The sequence below is a fragment of the Siphateles boraxobius genome, unplaced genomic scaffold, assembly GCF_051911475.1.
Source record: "Siphateles boraxobius isolate OS27281-9 unplaced genomic scaffold, OSU_SipBor_1 13, whole genome shotgun sequence".
In the NCBI taxonomy this organism is placed as follows: domain Eukaryota; kingdom Metazoa; phylum Chordata; class Actinopteri; order Cypriniformes; family Leuciscidae; genus Siphateles; species Siphateles boraxobius.
Genome location: NW_027508733.1, coordinates 31,612,501 through 31,626,847, shown reverse-complemented (window position 1 = coordinate 31,626,847; position 14,347 = coordinate 31,612,501). Strand labels below are relative to the sequence as shown.

At 38.2% G+C, this 14,347-nt stretch overlaps 1 protein-coding gene across 2 annotated transcripts in view; it reads right to left on the bottom strand.

Moving 5' to 3' along the window:
* rubcn (rubicon autophagy regulator) overlaps positions 1-14,273 on the bottom strand; it is a 26,687-nt gene extending 12,414 nt beyond the window's left edge. Inside the window, exons 1-10 of one of the 2 annotated variants that reach the window (XM_077227028.1) lie at positions 14,048-14,273; positions 8,676-8,829; positions 6,687-6,770; positions 6,446-6,605; positions 6,256-6,362; positions 4,387-4,564; positions 3,798-4,181; positions 1,178-1,273; positions 508-626; positions 225-423 (exon numbers count right to left, since the gene is read on the bottom strand). In XM_077227028.1, the coding sequence (XP_077083143.1) occupies positions 225-423; positions 508-626; positions 1,178-1,273; positions 3,798-4,181; positions 4,387-4,564; positions 6,256-6,362; positions 6,446-6,605; positions 6,687-6,770; positions 8,676-8,829; positions 14,048-14,085 (1,519 nt within the window). In that variant the 5' untranslated portion in view covers positions 14,086-14,273. The remainder of the gene's footprint in view (positions 1-224; positions 424-507; positions 627-1,177; positions 1,274-3,797; positions 4,182-4,386; positions 4,565-6,255; positions 6,363-6,445; positions 6,606-6,686; positions 6,771-8,675; positions 8,830-14,047) is intronic. The other variant, XM_077227029.1, reaches the window with a different exon arrangement.
* Positions 14,274-14,347: the final 74 nt, after the last annotated feature.

Below are 14,347 nucleotides of genomic sequence, written 5' to 3'. Positions count from 1 at the left end.
CACCGCTGTCCTTTTTGTTGTGCGTTTATTTTGTTATTGAGGAAAGCGTGCAGCACATTTTAACATATTCATCTAAACGTCGCTCTCAGCAGCGTAGGCGGCGTCGGGATGTTCACTAACAGTATATCTCTGCAAGGGTATTTCCAACTTCATTTTAACCCTGAGCGAAGAACAAAAAAGTACTTCGCCGTGAGTATGTCGGGGCCTTAAACATCTCATCTTACGATTATTAGAGGAAAGCGTTGGCTTCAGCTGCGTTCGGCGTATCTGCATTCTGCGCAGGCGGATTTTCTGCTTGAGCTGCTGGATTTCCGAGTCGCTGTCGCCCTCCTCCTCAGCCTCCTCCGCCCGCCTGCGCATGTTACACTTCATCAGCTCGATGGCAGCTATCAGTGACTCAGAGATGCTGAAGTGGGCGTTTTCCTGCAGGATATGAATGAGAGTTATGAAAAACATACCTAAGTTAAGAAAGAGTAATGCTGAGCGCAGTGAGGAGTTTGTGCTCACCTTTTCCAGGTCAGCACAGCTGCCGAAGTCCTGCTCGGAGAGGTAGCTGATCAGACTCTGACCCTCGGACGGTCTGCGGAACAACCCGTCCGGGACGCTGCTGTTGTACTGGCTGCCGTCTGCAAGCACGCATGAAGGCATGTTCAACAACATGCTTATTTGAAATATTATATAAGATTGTCCACGATAAAGGAAACATTTAAAATGTTCTAATCGTGTTCACACAGAAAGTGCTAAAACCTTTGCTAAATTTTGTTGCATTCCGATGAAAAATTCAAAAAAAAAAAAAAAAAAAAAAAAAAAACTAAACGTAAAATTTTTTGCTCAAAAATTCCACCAGAGTTAAGAATGTTGGTTTTACAGCATTACCTTTTTGGTCGCACAACATGACTTTGATTAGATGGACAAAAGTTTTGAAAAATTAATTGCAAATTTTTATAAAAATTATAATTTAAAATTTGACTTTTTCTTCATTATATCAGCACAGTTGTACCACCCTGACATTTTGTACTTTTTGCTCCCAAAAAATAACTAAATTAACTTTAATTTACAAACTGAAAAAGAATCACTGAACTTGTGTATTTAGGCAGAACATGTTTTATGTATTTCTGAATAGATTAATAGATAGAGAGCATCACGTCATTGACCCATGAAAGCTGCGTCCACTCACTGGACTCCATATAAAGTGAACTGTGGGAGCTGCTGTCGCTGCTCTGGGGTGAGAAAGGACCGCAGATCTTCGAACATGGTGGAGCCGCAACAGATTCTGGGAAAAATGCAGAAAAACATGACGCCAGTTATGAACAAATATGTTATATAGGATAAGGAAGCTAACAAATGCTTCTTCCTGGTTGCAGGATCTGATCCATGATGATAAACAAACACCAATGATAATGTAGATCTACACACCAAATATAGTGCTTGAATGTTTCTAATCAATAACAGAATGGCCAAAAAAAAATGTAAAGACTTAAAGGGACAATGTGTAGTTTTGTAGGTATTTTATTATCTAAAATCAATATTTTTATTCATAAATATGTCCTCAATGGTGTACAAATACATCTGCCAATGAGCTGACTTCTCCTCGTAAACGAAGAATTTATTATCTTTATATACATGTGACGGGTAGGTCCACGGAGGCTTCCATGTCGTTCCGCCATCTTGAAAAAGTATAATAGCAGAGAGGGTCAAAAAGTACTAGGCCAACGCGTTTCCACAACGTGTTTTCGTTCAGAGCCAGCGTCACGTGACTGAACGCAGCAGAAACGGAGGAGCAGAGCAGTGAGAGGCGCTTCGCGGCCCCGGCAAGTTTAAAAGGCTACATTGCACTGTTATTATTCATACTGTAACATTCGTTTGTTCGTTGTCAAGCTGCAGTTTGTTTGAAATAACAAACCTGTTCACCCGAAGGAAAAATCGACGAAGTGCTATTAGAAGACATTCTGTCATAGCTTTTTGGTACATAACAGCTACTGTAGATGCAACACGGGTTTGAAAAAGCGAGACGCTGGAGAACACAATTCGTTTGAATGCAAAATACAATTTCACCGCTAGATGGGAGAAATTCCTACAAAATGTCCCTTTAAGAAAACTGAGACAATAAAATATTCAAAACTTCCCAGGCACAACGGTGTATTTTCACTACATAGAATTAAGAACAAACAGAAACGGCACAGGACAGAAATGCTGTGTCACAGCTTAAAAACGATGCCGAAGGCTGAAATAAAGAGAATCTAAATAAAAAGCGGCAAAAGTGAATCATGCAAGGGTGGCAGAAATGGAGGGGTGGACAAGATGCAGCACCAGCGCACTGCGAACCTGCGGCAGGATCCTCGATAATAATGGTGATTTTCCTGTGACCCCCTCCTTCACATACAGAGGAGAAAAAGAGAGAGAATAGAGTTGAAGCAGAGAATATTTCACCCTCATCCACAGCAAGACGAAAGAGCACAAGAGCTACCAAAGGTAGTAGCAAGGCTTGGAGATCCATTTAGTGGGCTTATTTTTACTTTTGTCTTCACATGCAATGTTGGGGAAGCCATTTTGAAATTTAAATCAAGCTAATCATCATTTCAAATAGATCATTTAAATTGAGTGAACAAGAAATCACAACCCTTTTAACTTTCATAGCGGCACGTACAGTATAAACACGTAAACACAAAACTGACGAAACTTAGAGTGGGATTTGATTTTACATATCAGGAACTAAATTATTCATGAAAAAATGGTTAGAGACTAGGAGTTTAAGCATAAGAGAGATTGACATCCGTCGTCAGAGGAATTACAGAGATTTTTACATTTTTGCACTTCTTTACATTTGAATGAAATGTTGCAAAAATTTATTTTATTTATTCTTATTTTATTATATTAAGTAAGTGAATATGAGAAATTTTGACATTGGCTTTAGGTTATAATAAAACTACCTCTTTGGTTGCAAAATAACTAGCTACACTGACAAACTTCTAACTAGCTGAATTACTACTACTATATTGACACTATAAAACATGGGCAACATTTAACATACCAACAGAAAAATGTGAATAGTATTTATCTGACAAAAAACAATGGCATTCTTAAAAAAATTGGCAGCATTAAACCAGAACACATAAACTGATAATATACAGCAAATAAAAAAGTAGAGACAACATCCTTATTCAAATAAGATAATTAAATATACATAAAATCAGAAGAAACGAAATATTTATATTTCTATAATTCAACAAAATAAGACAATTTAGTAATTATTTACTAATTAATTGAAATTAATTATCTGAATGAACCTTCCAAATGGTACTAGGAAGACATTTTAATGCATTTAATAACGGCTGTCTCGCTCAAGCATAAAACAAGAATTTGAAAATGTAAAAAAACTCATCACTTATGATGCCTATATCGATAACTATATTGGCGTCCACACCAACGGACGATAAAGCTTTGTTTATTATAAGCGCACGCTACCGTTATCTTTATCACTTTCATGCTAAACCTCTTTAAAGTACAGATGGATTCTGATTGGCTGTCAATGTTTTTACCGTTCACCAGCTGGAAAAAATCGTTCTGAAAACAATTCCAACGTCATTGTTCCTTCGTATCATTACAGCTGTGGTTTAGACATCGCTATTCTCATAGAATTTGAATGATTATTAAAACTTTATAGTTATTGTTATTTCCATAGTTTTCGTTCTTTATGTGAACAGACTTTACGCTAATAAATGTTGTTTTATTAGTAGTTGCGACTTATAGTTAGTTTTGTCCTCGAGAACCCAATGAATTCAACTGTTTGTACGCACCAGTTTTCAGCTTCTGGTTGACGCCGGTGTCGGACAGCGACCGCATGTGACCCCTCGAGATCCGCCCTGTGGCTCGCGGAGCCTCTGAGAACGAGCTGCGGCGTAGAGGGGGCGGAGCCACAGGAGTCTGGGCGTCGGCCTGAGTGCCCATGTGTTCGCTGCTCTGCGTGGAGCTCGACGAGTCGCGGCGTTTGTGCTTCCCCAGATTACCAATAGCTAGATATTCAGGCCCGTCGTCCAGATCCGCTTCCACACAATCCCGGAGGATCTCGGGCGGAGCGGGCGAGGCGGGATCGGTGAAGGAGATCTGGGGGATTCCTGCGTCCTGATGTCCTGTCCCGCACACCCATGGGGCACCCGGAGCACGGCTGGACAGAGCAACATCTTCAACACAAACAAAGAGATTCACTGTGATTTTAAGGAAAGGTCAAATTCGTTCAGCGCAAGCATTGCTAACAGCCCACCTTCCATCCCCCTAAACAACTGACTGTTTTCTGTCCGGGACATTTTTGAGTGTAAACAAGGCAAGCATTTAGTGTGGTAATGGAGGCACAGAGCGGCCTGTTGTTCTGGCTGTGAATCTGCTGACCTGAGCTGGTCTTGGAGAGGGGGTTGCTGGGAATCTCTGCGAGGCAGCTCTGGGACGAGACGAGTCTTCGGGGTTGAGAGACCTCCGCTGGCCTCCAGCTTCCTACGGCCCCGGGCAGCAAACACAGACTCTGGCTCTTCAGCAAGCACAACGGAGGAGACTCTTTCCAATGTGAAAGCTTGAAAAACACAAGAGACAGAAAACATTGACATATATGAACAGAAAAATGCATGGCTACGTTTGAATGGCCGACAATGAAGAAAGATGGTATTGTTTTGGTATCTACCACCAGGGGCTAAAAGGGCTATGCTAACAAGCCTAACTAGCTAGCTACATATAAACATGTTTAAAGTTTAACTAACTTAAACTAAGATGTTGTAGTTATGGTATCTACCAGCAGGGGCTAAAAGGGCTATGCTAACCATGACCCCTTGAACAACTGGATGTTTTCATCTAGCTAGCTAGCTAGCTAGCTATTAACTTGTCGACAGTTTAACAAACATAAATTTAAGTAATATAGAGTAGATCTAACAGAAGGGTCTAAAATGGCTATGCTAACCAGCCAAACCATGACCGCTTAAATTTTAATTCAACTAGCTAGCTAGCTATAAACATGTCGACAGTTTAACTAACTTAAACTAAGATGTTGTTGTTGTGGTATCTGACAGAAGGGGCTAAATGGGCTATTGTCGATGATTTTACTAACTTTACTAACTGGCTCTCTTCAAACTGTTGAGCCCACATTACAGTAGTTTAGCTGAAAGAGAAAAATGACCGTAGAAGAAGAAAGATTGCGCTATTGCTAACATAGCGTCCCTTCTGGCGACACTGAGAATGCAACAGAGTTTTGTTGAACTAGGCACTGCGGTCTTGACACTTTTTGAACAAAATTATTCTCAGACAAGAGTTTCCATCCCTGGTAGGAAAATGTGTTCAATAAAGACAAGAAAAAATAATTATCTTCTTTGTTATGCTTAATTACATCATCTAGATTCAGTGTTTCCCAACCTGGGGTTTTGCGTACAAGATGCTGAGATTTGCCGTTCATTTAATTCTACCCCGTCTTAAAATAACATGAGCATGTATTTCTAACAGGCACATTACTACATATACTTACTATAGTAACAACAGTAAATTACGCATAATTACAACTAACCCTAAACCAAACCCTAACTCTGTAGTAAGTGCATGTAGTTAATTAATATCACTCAGTCAGTACTTATTTAATTAATTATAAAATAAAGTGTAACTAAAATGCACCTGAAAATCAATTTAAGGGGCAAATATTGTCCCTTATTGTATCACTGTATACCTTAAAACTCATATTTGATCACCAAAATAACATATTTAAACATTTTTTCCTTGAAAAAAATGCCTTAAAATAGCTAGCATGTAACTCTACAGCCTTGCCTCATTTAGTAAACGTGGTTCTATGAATATGCAAATGAGCCCCGCCTCCACTCACTCACACCAGCTCAGAGATCCACACATTGACAATCACACGTTTGACCTGAAACTACAAGGTAGTTTGTGACGTCAGAAACACCAGCGATTTCAAACCGTGTTTTTGAGACCGTCTTTGGTTCACTGCAGTTTTAAGGAGAAAATACTCAGCAATGCTGTCGACTTATGAATTTACACATGGTTTTTCTTAAAGCATATTAAAAACACCACACATACATATAAACAACTTTGAAAGCTTGATTTTCACCACAGGGGGACATTAATGGAAAAGGTGTGACTGCAGTCTAAGTGGAAGAGACGAGGGACGCAGAAGGATATTACACTGTAAAAAGTTTGGGAAGCACTGCTCTAAATGCACATGCCTTTGAACAGAAGAATATAAAACCTAAATGTAAAATGTCTGACCCTGACGGTGTCTATGAGAGCCAACAGCCGAGGGTCATTCTGCTCCACCGCCTCCAGGCACTGGAACATGGCAGACACGTGCGGTTCACTCAACAGGAAGGCCACATCTGCAGAAAGATGACAATCATCACTGCTATCATCAGAACCAAACCACAAAAGTGATAATGATGTTTGGTAGATGCGGAGATACCGTTGTAGTATTTCTGTGTGTTTGCCTTGTGTTGCAGTAGGGGTTTGAGCTGGGCAGATAAGATGTGACCTTGGAGACTGTGTAATAGCCAGCGCTCAGCTTTATAACCCTCGCCGAAGCTCTGAACGCCACTGCTCAGCACCGGCTCCAACTGACTGAACTGCACAGGACGAGAGTCAGCTGTCATTGAAGATGTCAAAACTAACTTTGAGTGGGAAATATCCATTGGATTCACGAATACCTGTTCTACGTGACGGGCGAGATGAGGGCAAAGATACCGCACACACCACACGAAACGCCAGTAGTCTTTCTGTTTATAGTAAAGCTGCAAAACAAAATAATCAAGTTAGATCTTGCACCACAGTGTAATGATTCATACGTTAAAAAAATGTATTTGGGAATTTCTGTTCATTGAAATCAAAGCTGTTACAAAGACGAAAAACTGACATTAAAATAAAAAACAATGTAATTTAAAAAAAGCACTGAAAAGTAGTTATAAGAACTAAATTATTCAGAAAATGATTTTTAGTTAATTTAGTTTGTTTTAATTTAATTTAAAGATAAATGTTAGTTTTGATTAAAACTGTAAAACAACCAAAGACAGAAGTAAAAAATTAAAGAAAGAAAAAATAATAATAATAAATATATATATATATATATATAGAGAGAGAGAGAGAGAGGGAAGAAAAGACTATTGCAACTTCCATTTCATAACGACTTCCAAAAAAAAACTATTCGTGGATAAATCATTCACAACAAGTTCAATAACATGCATTTAGAAAAAAGGATGCAGTGAATTCCTATTTCATGCCAACTTTAAGTAAATAAAAACTTGTTTTTTTCCAAAGCTATAATGATCCTGATGGAGGTTTCGCGTAGTTAATCTATAAACTAATACAATCTACTTCCTGGTTGGAAAGGTCACAGAGGCCATTTCTTATCTCCTGACAAAAAAGTAAGAAACATTCTTCCTCGTTTGATCAGCCACAGAGTTTTTTTGTGTCTAATAGTTCCTGGTAAATGAGGCTGCTGTTTAGGACATATTCCTGGGGTTTCTGCAGGACTTTCATGAAATCAAGGCTTCATATGTTCATGACATCAAGGCTAGATTATTGGAATGCTCTACTGGGTGTTTGCCCTGCACGCTTAATAAACAAACTACTGCTGGTCCAAAACGCAGCCGCTAGAGTTCTTACCAGAACCAGGAAGTACGACCATATTAGCCCGGTTCTGTCAACACTGCATTGGCTCCCTATTAAACATCGTATAAATTTTAAAATATTGCTGATTACTTACAAAGCACTAAATGGTTTAGCTCCCCAGTACTTGAGCGAGCTCTTAACGCATTATAGTCCTTCACGTCTATTGCGATCTCAAAACTCCGGCCAGTTGATAATACCTAGAATATCTAAATCGACTGCTGGCGGTAGATCCTTTTCCTATTTAGCACCAAAACTTTTGAACAATTTTCCTAGCATTGTCGGGGAAGCAGACACAGTCTGTCAGTTCAAAGCTAGACTAAAAATACATCTCTTTGGCTTAGCATACACATAACACATTATAGACTTCTATAATTCAATATTAGGCTGCTTAGATTAGTTCAGCCGGAACCGGGAACACTTCCCATAAATCCTGATGTACTTTGTACATCATAAGAAGGATGGCGTCTACGCTAATATTAGTCTCTCTGTTTATCCCGAGGTTTACCGTAAACCACCGGATCCAGGCCGTATCCGGATCTGATGGAGGACCAGCGCCTGGACAAGACGACAAGTGTCCACTAGTCTCTCGCTGCGAAGGCCTCCTTCCCTTTACCTCTGTACTGATAAAACGTTGTCAGGATAATTCTGGTTCACGTTGCTATGCGGAAGCGATAAAAAATTATACATTTTTAAAGGTTTATACCTTGGAACCTATTTCATGGTTTGCGTTCTCGAGACACCAGGCCGGATCGCATTAAAGAATTTTCTGTTAGAACAGTGTCGTGTTAGCGGTCCCTAAGTTAATCACTAATGATCGTTGCGACGGAAGAGAATCAATCAAAACTAACTTTAGCTGGACAATAACTTTATTCTAGAGCTGCTATAAGGCCAAAACAATCTCTGTTACTTTAATTTCCTATTATCACTGTAAAGCTGTTTTGAAACAATCTGTATAGTTAAAAGCGCTATAACTGAAGGTGATTGACTTTCATGAAACACAGAGACATTTTATCTTGTTTTTCCCACACCTGTTCTTGTTTGAGGCCATGTCCCAGGATGTTGTTCATGTCCTTATGCAGGCGCTGAAGACCCCCATAGCGGGACCACACATTAGGGTTGTTGGTCGACAGCAGGCCTTCAACAGTCGTCTTTAGATTCGACAGAAGTTTCCAGTGTTCCCATCTGAAAAACACATTTGTACATTGCTACTACTTATTTATAAACACATAGCATGCCTCACACTGCAATGCTATTGTTACAAGAGTGTTTCTCCTCTTGTGAAAAAGAAGTGCACTTAATGCACTTAATGAATTGTATTGAACAGATACAAATGCCTAAAAGGGAGTACTATATAAGTACTACATAATTGAATTTATTAGTGATTTTTTTTCTGATTTTATGAAATTATTGTAAAAAAAAAAAACTGCTTAACGGAGTGGACAAGCTGATAGAGTGGAGTCAGTGGACAAAATAATTACGGGTGGACAAACTGATAATAGGATGGAAAAAATTATAACAGAGATTCACGATGCATCGATTTGTTGTCCCAGCCCTTTAACAGAGTGGACAAAATGCTAACAGGGTGGACAAGTGGTGTAAAGATTGGAAGGATTTGAACATTTCCTATCGCTCATGTACAACCAGTTACAATTTTCCTTTATTTTAAACTGGATTTAGATTATGGAAAATTATGGAAGAAAACAAAATGCATCGCATTAACCGCATTTTTAATGCATTGTATTTTTTAGGACTTGCATTTTTATGGGCTGAAATTCAAAATGGTTTTATATTTAGGCTGTGAATGTTTCAATTGCAAACATTTCCCACACATTTTCATTATTAAAAATTAAGGGACAGTCTTTAAAGTTACAAACTGATGTGAAATGTTGAATTTTCTGTCAAATTTTAACCATTGAATTAGAGCGCGACCGACATGGATTTTTGGGGGCCGATGCCGATACCGATAAAAAAGCCTGATACCGATATATCGGCCGATATTATTTGTGTGTACAGTAGCAATATTATTTATGTGTATTATAGTACAGTACCAGTCAAAAGTTTGGACACACTTTCCTATTGCTGTGTACAAACTTTTGATGGGTATTGTATATAGAATACACAGTATTTAAACAGAATAAATATATAAACGTTTTGCAATGATCACTCAAATGTGTTGATCAAACACTTGTGTGAGAAAGATCTGTAATGGAGGCAGGGGGAATGATAGAATGAGAATGATACATTTGAGCTGTATCCAAACTAGTTTGCATTGCATGTTATATTATATTTTATTCTAAATACTGTTGCATAATCTTCATTAAAGTCTTTGTCTTTTAATTTAGTCACCTTATATAAAACAACTTTTTTATTAAATTTAAATTTAAATTTATAATATCATAATGAAAACGTTTTTAATTACATAATGCACAGACTTTTAGACGATTTTAAATAAGTAGTAAGCAAAATGTACCTACTAAACCTGCAACTAGGCCACTCTTAGTGCAAAATGGCCCTATATAAAGTGTTATAATTATATAAATTATTGGAATATTGCTTGATGTTGTAACGTAGCGTTATAGGCAGAATGAGATTTAACACTGTCTACACACCGGACGCGGCCGTTATTGCTCGCGAGATGTACAACAGCTGTTTACCCGAGACGTGGAAAAGCTCCCGTTACAGAGCAGAATGGGCCATCCGTTTACTGTCGGAGATTTGTCGCACGCGCCACGCATTTTAATCAATGTTTAATCAATCAATTGCCTGGATTTAATAAATAATAAGTAAATATAGCAGTCAATATAATCAGGACTTCTCAGCTGCGCGCTTGCAATAGTCACAGTCTCACACAATACGTGACAGAGGCTGGCAGCAGAGAAATCAATTCAGTGAATTACACTGCGCAAATCAAAAGTAATAGTCTACTACCCACTGGATGAAGAAGGGTTGGCTCTCAACAGAACATATAATATTCATTTTATTTTATTTTTAGTGTTCGTATTTATGAGGAAAAAACGGACGTGACAAGCTCCGAAGGCGGCACTAAAGTGCTTTAAAACTTTCACATAGACAGGGTGGGAAATTAGCACCCGCCACCAGCCAATGGCTGGTACTTTTTCAAAGTGGCGGGTGACTTTGCCTTGTATACCAGCCACAGTGGCGGGTAGATTGTAAAACATATTTTTATTGGTTACTACTTAAAACATTCCTTGTAACGGATTGGACATCTTTTGTCAAAGAATGCTGTTGCTAAGTAAAAATAATGCACTTTTGTCGAGTAACTAATTTGATTGGTTTTCAGCGCTGTGCTTTACGGACACAGCGCACGGACACGGCGCTGAACGGACCCTGACACATATAGCTGAGGTACAGACGAAAGGAAAATTAAAAAAATATACCCGGTGTTAAGAGGCCCGCCGCGGAGTCAGCAGTATATGAATGTACAACCTGTTGAGGGCGAAGTACATAAAAAGTGAAGGTACTTTTCGAACAAGTGGCGCATTGATGACGAATGGAAAACGAGGGTTCGCTTAGTTCGCTTACTGTCGAACCTATGCGTCGTCCGAAAATGCAAACAATGTGTTCGTTAGAGGAACAACTAACCTTAAAATAGAGTCAATGAATATGACCAATTCTATTCAGAAACGTCCATGCGATCGGCAAAAAGGGCAGACCGTTTCGGGACTACGTTTGGATGTGCAAGTAAGTAAATTACTAACTTGAAGTTGTGTTTTGTGATGGCTAGATAGCTATCGTTTTTTTAGTTTAGCGATAGTTTTAGCAGCGGCGAAGACAGGAGCCGATATCGTGGGTGCTCCGGAGCTCGATTACGTGTCAGTTAAACTTTTCATCTCTAATCCTATCTGTATTTGTGAGAAGTGGTGCTGTCCTGAGTTGAAAGATAGCCTACTTTACGGCTTTATTATCGAGTTAAGCCTCTGGGGTCGACAAACGCGCGGGCACGTTTTGCTTGATTTTTTTCAAATAGCAGCAAAATACTCCATCGTTTATGGTCATACAGACTTAACTAATATTAAAAAATAAACTGTAAAATAACCATGCATAAAAATCTCTCAAAAATACAAACATGTACATACATGTTGCTTACATATTATGGTAGCCCTGTTTGTGCTAGTGCTTTTTTTTTTTTTTTTTTTTTTTTTAAAGGGCCTGCGCCCGTGAGCACCCACGGAGGAAAACATAAATTGGCTCCTGAGTGCAGCATAACTCATATTGTTAAATGGATCAAACGAATGACATATTTGTAATGGACGTCAATGTTATCAAAGTCACAGTTCTCATTCATAAATTTGAATTCCAGAAAAAGTGGCTGGTAAAATTGGGCATCCAGCAGCCACTGTGGCTGGTGGGCAAAAAAGTTAATTTCCCACCCTGCACATAGACCTCGAACAGAAAGCACAAAGCCTTTCATTAAAGTCAATTTAGTTTTGAATTAATTATATCTTAATTTTAATCAATGTTTCACCAACCAAATGTCTGGATTTAATAAATAAGAAGTAAATATAACAGACAATAGATAATCTCGAAACGGAGGCGCCGGCGAGTGAACTGCAACTCGTCTCATAAATGAACCGAAACTCAGCGTATAGACCTGAGAAATATATCTATTGAAATGTCTACTTTTAAACAGAACAAATCAAAACGAAAGACAAACTGCTCTCTGCTTATGTAGGCCTAATCCTTCTGAAATGTACATTTCTCTCTGGCGCGTTCAAAGATTGCGAGTCCGCATCCTCAACTTCATCTTTGCAGCCCACAATGACTGAAAACACTTGTTATTAATAAACAATTAAAATGTCTCCTTGCTATATTTTAGGTGCTTTATTGGCAGCGCCACCCTTACATGAATCACCGCATTTTTTTTATATTAATTTATTGGCCATTATAAATGCCGATACCGATAGTTATGAAAATGCCTAATATCGGCCGATAATATCGGTCGGGTTCTTACACTGAATTTGTGGAAGCAAATGTGTAAAGCGAAATAAAATGTACTGAAAATTGCCAGTTGAAAATTATAGGGTCTGTTTTTAAACTAAAGGAATATTTTGGAAGTGAAATCTGAATATGGATTATTGAATTTATAATAATGAAAATGTGTGCCAAATGTTTTGAATTGAAATATTCACAGCTTAAATATACAACCATGTTTATGCAATGCATGTTTTTCAAGTTGTGCAATTCAACAAAAGCTTTTTGTTTAAAAAACATTTGCCATTAGCCTATTTTACTTCCATGGGAAACAATATGTAAAACATTGCCAAATACATTTAAATGCACTTCTTCAACTTAAAATTACATAAATTACTTTCACAATCACCATGTTCACTCTCAGTGTCCTCTCTGTTGGCTCCTCTGATAAAACGATGGACATAATTTTCGACCTAAAAACAGCCAATGAGCAAAAACAAGCTAACATAGAAGGTTTATCAAATATGAATAAATAATATTATATTAAAAATATGATTTTTCTACTAACTTTTTTCATATGTCCCTTAACAGTGTGGGTGTACTAAGGTTGACCACATCAAATTTAAAAGATAAAATTGGCTAAATATAATATATAATTTTAACTATAACACATGTTCATTTTATTGCAATAAACCTGCAATTAAGGGTCCAAAAACATTGCATTCAGTTGGCACTTAAGTATATTCTTTTTAAAATACATTATTTCCATAGTAAGTACTCTTGAAGTGTACTTGTTTGTTTAAATGTCTCATCAGGTATTTATGAGAAACAATAACAAGAGTTTCTGTTATGTCATTTTATGAGTGTGAGTTTTTGGAGGCTCGTCGTCGGAGAAATAACAGCATAAAACTAAATTTCGCGGCTACGTCTGCTATTTAACAGCTAATTGTGAGCGAGTCACAAGACTGTTTTTGTCATATGTTGTTTTTAAGTCGGTCTGCAGGATGAAACCTGCTAGAACATACGATGCTAAATCGCACTATGAAGAGGGTCTGCCTCATTAATATTAATTACGTTACAATCCAACTCTTGCGGGAGCGTCTCCCATTGGTTGATTCTGCAGAACTGACTGCCGCCACTTACTAATATCCACAGTTCAGCCAATCAGATGATAGCATTGATGAAAAACGTCTCGTGACGTAATTAATATTCAAAAGAAACGTCTAGACCATAGTAGGATTTACAACTTCACTAGCCGGCTAGCCCATATGAAAGCTGCAATCGATAGCTTTCTCAGCAAACAAGATTGTTATTTCACATATATCAGCTAAATGTTCTTAAATATATATATAAATAGGAGTAAGAGGTTCTAAAACTGCTTAGTTAAGCACAATAATCTCCAAAACTAAAGCTGTGGGTCTAGCTGTCAAACTCAGGACTACAGTAAATATCAATCGTTTTTATTTACCTGCGCTCTCCATCTTCCGCCTCCACGGATATTTCCATCTCCACCCCAGGAAACTGCTTAATTTGGAGTTTAGGTCAGATTTAAGCAAAGAAAGTTTCCGGGCAGGTAGTAGGTGTTTCCACGGGGCGTCCCGTACCATAACAAGATAGGCGGATGTGACGTCAGAAATAAGGTAACGCTCTGACCGGATGAGCATTCTTGAAATAGCGGAAGCAGACGATCTTTTCAAAATAAAAGTGAAATGGAGGATTTTATAGATTAAAAGCATATGCAGGGTTAGGGTTCCTCATGTATGAACCC